General features: G+C 35.9%; 1 protein-coding gene across 1 annotated transcript; it reads left to right on the top strand.

Annotated features, from left to right (window-relative positions):
- Nucleotides 1-223: 223 nt before the first annotated feature.
- On the top strand, nucleotides 224-4,237 carry med10 (mediator complex subunit 10). The gene is made up of 4 exons (XM_041248455.1): nucleotides 224-487; nucleotides 884-967; nucleotides 1,677-1,779; nucleotides 3,839-4,237. The coding sequence occupies exons 1-4, from the start codon at nucleotides 366-368 to the stop codon at nucleotides 3,932-3,934; spliced, it is 405 nt and encodes a 134-aa protein (XP_041104389.1). The 5' UTR covers nucleotides 224-365; the 3' UTR covers nucleotides 3,935-4,237.
- Nucleotides 4,238-8,540: the final 4,303 nt, after the last annotated feature.

Genomic DNA, 8,540 nt, shown 5'->3' with positions numbered 1-8,540 from the left:
ACAATGCTTGTACTGCAATTACTGTATTTGGGGATTAATGCCAGATGACCTGATTGTTTTGATGGTGATACATAATCATGTTAACAGGAAGATCGTGACTATACCACTGGTGATCTCTCATTCGTTTTGTCGCACAAAGGAAGTCCCGATAGGATTTTCAACAATTGCTTTGGTTTGGGGCAGCTTGTTGCTATGCATTACGTGACCTTCTTGCATTCGATTGGTTAAAGGACTGCCGAAAAGCGGTGTATTCAAACTCTATATAGAAAATGGCGTAGTGAGTAGAGTGGTTTCGTTATTTTTAATTTAATGATCCATGTTAATAGTTTTCTGTTTCAAACTGTTGCAAGTTACGAGAAATTAAGATGGCGGAAAAATTTGATAATCTGGAGGAGCATCTGGAGAAATTCGTGGAAAACATCCGACAGCTGGGGATCATTGTGAGCGACTTCCAGCCTAGCAGCCAGGCAGGACTCAACCAAAAACTGTAAAGCAGTATTTTTTATGTTTTAAAGGGAAATAATTGGTATCGACCAGTTAAATGTGTTTATTTTAAAATGGATGTAATATGTGTAATTATTTTATGTATCAGATTTTAAGTGCTTTTGTCTTTTAATGGTATACTGATACTCAACTTCGTCGAATTTTGAAATGCCACTGCAGATTGCTGATGTTGTGCTTTCCCGTAAAACAAATTAAGCCCAAAAACTTGAGGTTTTTTTTTTGCTTAACGTGTATAAATGTCATAATATTAAACATTTCGTGTTTATTTTCGCCTTCGAACACCCACAGCGACCCCTGTGTTTAGTTCTGCTAAATGGTTAAGTATTTCTGGGCCAAAATAGCACTGTCGTTTATATTGTTTTTTCTTTGTTTTTTAAAGGAATTTTATGATCACTGGATTACAAGACGTTGACAAATGTCGGCAACAGCTGCATGACATAAATGTACCACTGGAAGTATTTGAGTAAGTTACATTTTGGCACTTTATTATTATTATTTTTTTTTGGGGGGGGGGGGGGGGGGGGGGTTAGTGGTAAAGTACTAAAGAAAGGTCTTGATTTTGCAGTTTTGGGGAGAATATCTCAGAAGTTATGGTGGAAGTATTACTTGCCATATGTCCAAGCAATACACTGTATTGGGCAATGTTGAAAAGTGGTTGCTGGTTTTGCTTTAATCTGTTCTGTCAGACTGGTTAGAGGGAGTGGTTTCCCTGATAGTTGTGCTGGCTGGCCTTAATGCCATCTGTAGTGCTCTTCTAACATGGCTCATCTTAAGCTTGGTCTTTGGTTTTCCTCATTGAAGACTCACTACACAGTATTTATGCCTATCCTCCATCTATAAATAATAATGTGTAGCCCATATGCAGTCAAAAGGAATGCTTTCTAAAGCTGAGGGAACACAGACACATTCATAAACAGTGGCTTGAAATCTGGTTCCAGGAAATATGGAGACCTACTTTGAGGCAACTTTGCTGAATCATACAACAAGTGTTCCCTGGTGTGCCATGCAGTGGACTGAAACCAAGTTCCAAGCCACAAAGTGGCTTCTTGTTCCCTCAACTTTAGAAATATCTACAATATCCGACTTTAAAAGTAGTTTAGAAGAAGTTTAAAATTGTAATTGTGTTAATGTGTTTGATGCGTTTTTTACATTTTTGTATTCATGTTTTTTAGATACATTGATCAGGGTCGAAATCCCCAGCTGTACACTAAAGAGTGTTTGGAGAGAGCCTTGGCAAAGAATGAGCAGGTCAAAGGAAAGATTGATACAATGAAGGTAGGTTGCATAGATAGATCTCAATACATCTAATACATGGTCCAATTAAATGGATTCTGAGATTCCCTGATATGGTATATATTGGAAGTAATCTAGGTCTAATACACATTTATTAGCGTTATTAACAAAATTATTGGTCCTTGTTTATGTGCTGAGAATAGTTTTGTTCTCTTCACTTTATTTTTTATGGCAATTCAGATATTTTAAATAAAAGTATAGATAAACTCATTATGGTACCTTGCTGTATGTCATATGGTTCAGTTTGTACCACTGGAGTGAATTTGGATTACAGCACATAAAACGATTAGGTACTATACTATAGCATTGTCTTTACAATATCTGCATATTCAAAAATGAAGAATATGCTGACACCCAAACCATTTCTCGTAAATATGATATAATTTAACTAAACTGAACATATTACAGTTAGGGGGTGGGAATTTCAAGTAATTTAGTGCTCAAGTACTTGAGCGTTAAAAATGGAGTACTCAAACCTAATGCCTGACAATATTATTCTACATTTGTGCCACAAAAACCACATTAACACTAGAAACTCCACGGTTATGCTCATACCTAAAACTGCCACCGGCAGTCATGACGGTACATTTTAAACAATCAATATTAAAATGAAAGACAACTATCCGATACAAATCAAAAGTTTTAATCAAGCACATCACATCAAAAATCTGCACAGCTGAAACGCTGTATTTAAACGAACAATTAAACAAAAAAGGGTTTATTTTCTAACTTCCCACATATAAAGCACTACTTCAGAAAATGAAAAACATGTAATAAAAAACATTTGAAAAAACTAGTGTGTAAACAGGTATATGTACATACAAAACTGTAAAAAACTTTTAACTTTTTAATTTAAAACAATAGTGTGTCACTTGGTGCAACACTGAATCCAGGTTGCTGCTTTGCACTTTTCTGATCAAAATGTTTTTGCTGAAACGCTGTGACTAGCTTCAAGATGAAATCTCTCGTGATATTTTCCCCGGTGCATTCTATGTACAAAACAAAAGAATTGATGGCTGCCAGGTCCATATATATATATATATATATATATATATATATATATATATATATATATATATAGAGGGCTTTGAGCTAATTAATTATATAAAAAGAGTATTGTAAGTTATATTCAAAATAAAAGCATGTATTATGGCTTTGTTTCTAGGTTGGCGGGCTTATAACTTCTTTGTTTTTGTGATCCTGCCTTTCAGATGCCGTCGGGGTATTTATTTAGGAAAAGTCATAAACGGACAACCACATAACTTTGACACGCAGAATAATTTCAATTTGAAAACCTCAACCCATCAAAATGACTTCCGTTGCTATTGTTAAGGTGGTTTACATGAATAAAATACTGTAACAACCCCTGGTCTTGAGACTTAAAGCAGGAGACAGAGACTGGATTCAGGCTCTAACAAAATTACTTTATTAATTAAACAGGGTCTGTGTTTGGGTCAGAACCGCAACACAAAAGCAATAAATCCTGTCTATCTTAAACTCGCTCACTTTTTCGCTCGCTCTATTCGACACACACACAGGCTCTGGCTCTGGCTCTATCAGTCCCTTCACACACAGAGAACAGAGTTGACCACTACCCACATGGGGTTGGTACAGAGCAAGGGCGTCTAGATGAGAAGGTCTGGGTGTCCTTAGCTCACCGCGCACCAGCAACCCCTGTAATCTGGCTGGGCACCTGCAGGCTTGCCTTTAAGTTGCCCAGAGCTGCATTGTCCTCCGACGCTCTAACTCTGAGGTGGCTGCACGGCGGGCCTGCAGAGTGAAAAGAAGTGGACGGCTGATGGCACACATTTCGGAGGACGCATGTGTCTGTCTTCGTCTCTCCCGTCAGCGCGGGGGTGGTAGTGGTGAGCTGAGCCTAAAAATAATTGGCTATTCCAAATTTGAGAGAAAATAATAAACTAAATTAAAAAAAAGAAAAAAAAAAATTGAAATAAAAAAAATACTGTAGAACTGTACTGCATGCCAAGACATTTCTATTATAAACAGTACAGGGCTGTTATAATATTGCTTTCCCTTTCAGAAATTTAAAAGCCTTCTCATCTTGGAACTAAGTAAAGTCTTTCCAGAGGAAATGATCAAGTATAAAGCCATTCACGGTGATGATCCACCTTCATAGTCCTCATTTCAGAAGTCTTGGAACTGTCAAACTTTTTTTTTTTTTTTTTTTTTAAATAACCAAATGGACCTTAACTTAAACGTCCAACAACTATGGAATTTCTCTGATCTTTACATGGAAGTTTAGTTTTGTGGTCCATCTGGAATATTGAAAAGTTGCACTGCCTTATTGTAAGATCCATCGGAACTCGATACATTGCAGCAATTCTGTAAAAAAGGTCAATGCAACATTAAATAATGCAACTGTTTTATACTGTTTTGCCACTAAAGACATTTGTAATAAACAATTGTTTTGCTATTGTAAGGTGTGTGAATCATTTCTGTATTTACAATTATAGGCATGGTTTTGAAACTGGCAGGACTTGGTGAATGGTAAGCACATTTGTAAATGTTGCAGACATACTCTATAAACTTAGTCAGCTTATAAAATGTAATGATGAGCTACATTTCTTGGTCTCTTAATTTATTAATGTTAAGAAAATTACTTTTGGATTCTCACCAATGATTGAGAGCTGTGGAAGGTCATTAAACATGTATTTTAGGTGGATGGCTGGGTTTTAAATCCAAGTGTGTAGTAGTTATCCCCTATTGAAGGGTCTTTTGTGCAAATGTTGCACAATTGTAACAACTGTCAGCACTTCTCTTGCAAAACTGATGTAACTGTTTATAGACATGCCTTTGCAGATCTTCAGAACTGTTTAGCATTATTCTAAGTTAGTTTAATTATTTAAGACTTCTCTAGTAGCACTCTCCCAACTCTGAAACTAGACAGCTATTTTTCTGATTTCTCATGATGACCTACTTCATATCTTGGCATGCCTTTGCACTCCAAGACACATTTTTATTTCTGAAAATATTAGTAGATGCCCAATATATAGTCAAACCATGTACATTAAAATGTATTTCTTAAATTATTTAGCTTTGCATATAGTTAGCTTATTCAATATCAAAATGATGATGCAGAAGACTATCAATGCATAAATTAAGGCTGTCAAGCAATTAAACAAACAAAAAAAAAAGAATCGCAGTTCAAATTTCTCAGTTAATCACGTGTTTAATTGATACAATTACTGCATCCATCTCATTCAAATTTGTTTTGTTTTTTATTCCTGGATTCATTTTGTTGGTCCCTCTATGGTTTTATATTTATGTACATAGATTTATACTGAAAAACTCCAGCCTTTGCTGTTAAATTGTTTAAACCTTAGTTTCCTTTAAAAGGGTGTTCATTTTTTTTTTTTTTATAACTTAGTATCTAAATAAAATAAAGCATTCACTGAGTAACTGTTATATGTTTCTTATATTTTAAAATAAATTTGGAAATTGAAATGAAATTAAGTGTCTATAGCTGTCCACTTTGCAACAGCATTGGTTATACAAGATGTCCTACTGAAAGTAGCCCTTGTAAGTAGTACAAGTATTACAATGTACAAATAAATAAATAATCCCATGATGAAGCAGCACAGATGTGCAGGAATCCTCGTTATTACAAACTCACTTTATACAGGAATGCCACTTCCAGTGTGGACTGAATGCCAACATCTAACTGAAATACATACAGCGCTACTTTCCAGTGTCACATCCTGTATCATACTGACGTGATGTAGCTTGATTCACAGGCTTGCAGAGATCCTGAATTTAAAGAAAGTCGAAACGGACGGGTTTCATTTGTTGTTCTGTTGTTGCTGCCTCTACCAGAATAACTGGTAGAAAGTGTATTTTGAGAAGTGAAGGTGTGTTTTCAGCACAGAGGTGGTACAGCAGACTACATGCACTGTGTGATACTGGAACTAACAGATACAAGTAACACTTTCTATCCAATGAACTGTCAGGAGGTTTTTTTTTTCTAAAAACAAATTTTCCATTCATAAGTCCTTCACTTTTAGTGCTTTGCTCCATAATGCAGTTCTGTGACCAGCTTTCTATTGACTACTGCACTCATTACTCCTGCACTTGAGTATATTAAAATAGAATGAATTACGGTATGCTGAGGGTCAAGACAAGAGGACGATTAATGCACGGTAACAAAATTAATAATAAAAAAAAAAAAATAATGTGTTAATCCAATTGACAGCCCTGGTATAAATATAAGGCTTCATTTACTGTATATTTTATGAAGTTCACTTCAAGTCAGTGTTCAATTAAAAAGAAAAAAGTCCTTGACTTTGTTATTCCTTTGTAAGTTTCATAATGAAGGAAAAAACGTAAAGCTCATCCACAAAACAACCATTGTGTACCAATAAACACAGAAGGTTTACATTTATGTAAGTTGCAGTACAGTATTGAAATGTTCCGACATACAAAGTACTATATTCAGTGGCAAAAATTACAAGTTAAGGTAGCCACGCAACCTTAACAATGCACCCTTATGTGTATGTTTGCCATCGTACTTGACATCATGTATGACATCTTCAATAACATCAGCAATGACATCACTAAGCACATGACAAATTCTCCCCGAAGACTGGCCATACAGACATAACAGTGGGAATTCATACTTCTTGTGATTGGTAACATGTTCAGTAACTGCATTAGCAATTCCCACAGTATTTGCTGTCAATGTGTGGTTTAAGGAACAACAGAATTCCTTATACTCAGAAATGTGTAATTCATGTTGAGGTATGTAGTGATGAGTATTAGATTTTTGGAAAGGACTATCTGAAAACAAATGGGACATGCAATATGTCAAATCCTACATGTATGTTAACAGTTTCCATTACAGTTAGTACTGTATGGTATACTGTTGATCCATGTGTGCTGTGGTACACAAAGCAGTGTTTCATGTCTCTTGTAAGCATAACATCCACACATTACAATCCACCTCTTGTTTATGTACTTCATTGAGTACCATTACATTTTCACAATGGTGAACTGCAGAAATCTTCAGTTGTTCTTAAACATGTCATAATTAGCTTCCAGCATAACAGTATGTTAGCAAGCATTCGGTCAACTGTAAAGTTTGAAAGAAGAATGGTTAATCACAGTGCAAACACACACATACTGCAGAAAATGCAGTAACTCCTTTTGCCATGTGAAACAGTGCAGTTAATTCCAGATACTGAAAATATGGTTTGTATGAATATTGCTGATAGCGTTTGAAGAAGTATGACTTATTTAACATTAGTTCCAGTAATACATGGAAGGACCCTAATTAATTCTATAGCATTACTGTATTCTGAGTATATTGGTTTTACTTAGAACATTGGTGAAATAATTAGTTTGACAGCAAACATTGTGGGGATGCTAATGCAATTACTGAACATGTCACCAATCACAAGGAGTATGATTTCCCAAGTGTTATGTCCGTATGTCCTTCGGGGAGAATTTGTCATGTGCTTAGAAACCATTGCTGATGTCATTGATGATGTTGCATGTGATATCACGAGATATTACAACCCCGTCATGCTTGAAATTGGCAAGTGCTGTATTAATTGCAATATCATGTAATTTTAATAAACTAATAAACAATATGTGGGATAATTAGCTCCTGTTTGAATTTTAAGATGGCTTTATATAAATCTGGTGATACGGAGCAGTATGTTTTTTTTTTGTTTTTTTTTTGTTTTGTTTTTTTTTTCCTAACTCAGCACAAGTATCATTCCAAATAAGTAATTACTGGTAGGGCGAAACGTAAAAAATGCACTCATGTCTTCAAAATAATTTTCATTTCGGAATAGTCTTTTAAAAACTGTAAACAGGAGCATGTTATCGTTTATGTCTTGTTGTCAACCAACATTTTGTTATTGTTAAACTTCGCTAAATGTGGCCCTGAGTATCTACCTCTTGTAAGAAAGAAATCTGTACTGTAACAGTGTCGTTGCTGCAATTGCTGAACTAGCAACATGCTAGAGGTTACGTCCCTCCAGTTTAATTTCATCTTAATTGTGTAATAAGTAATTATTATTTCAAAACACAGAAAAGTTAACAGTTTCAATACCAACAGCCACATGCATTTGCTTGTGGAATGGAACGGTGTCATTGAACTCCACACCGTACCAAAACAACAAAAGTGAGAGGGGGAAAATGAAAATCGTATTTCCTAAATCAAAAAAAAAAAAAAAAAAGATTATTAGTTTCCCCAGTGTTGAAGGCACAGAAACAATAAAAAATATTATCGCCAATTACCAATTGTATTCCTTTTAGAAACACAGATGTGACCATTGCTGAACTATATATTCCACGTCTCCCTATTCAGTGCAATGGAACGGTCGCAAGTCACGCTGCCTAGCAATGACGTAAGGCAGCAGTGACGTCAGACCGTTATCTTTGGGTTTCAATTTCTGTAAAACTAACCCCCCCCCCCCCCCCCCCCCCCCCCCCCCCCCACCCCCCCCCCCCCCCCACGCCCCCATTACGCCACTCTGTATCTCAAAAAGTATTCAACCAAATGCTACCCCGTTCACAGGATTTATTGATTCTGACAATTCAACCACACATACAAATGTTCATGCATAGTTGTGGGGTTTACCCCCCTTTTTGAACTGGTTGTAAAATCGACTTTAAACACGACCGTTCAAACCTTTATCGCACATACATAATTTCAATACCACAACAAAAGAAGCATATTTGATGTATCAACATCACTTTCTGTGTTCTAATGCTGTTTG

This window comes from Polyodon spathula, chromosome 4, assembly GCF_017654505.1.
Source record: "Polyodon spathula isolate WHYD16114869_AA chromosome 4, ASM1765450v1, whole genome shotgun sequence".
NCBI lineage: Eukaryota > Metazoa > Chordata > Actinopteri > Acipenseriformes > Polyodontidae > Polyodon > Polyodon spathula.
Note: the sequence above shows the minus strand (reverse complement) of the source record. Positions and strands in the feature narration are given on the sequence as shown.

What these genes read in the sequence shown, in the direction of transcription:
- med10 (XM_041248455.1), top strand. Translation starts at nt 366, where the DNA reads ATGGCGGAAAAATTTGATAATCTGGAGGAGCATCTGGAGAAATTCGTG. An exon ending in GTACCACTGGAAGTATTTGA is followed by an intron (nt 968 to 1,676) that starts GTAAGTTACATT and finishes CATGTTTTTTAG; the next exon opens with ATACATTGATCAGGGTCGAA. An exon ending in GAAAGATTGATACAATGAAG is followed by an intron (nt 1,780 to 3,838) that starts GTAGGTTGCATA and finishes TTTCCCTTTCAG; the next exon opens with AAATTTAAAAGCCTTCTCAT.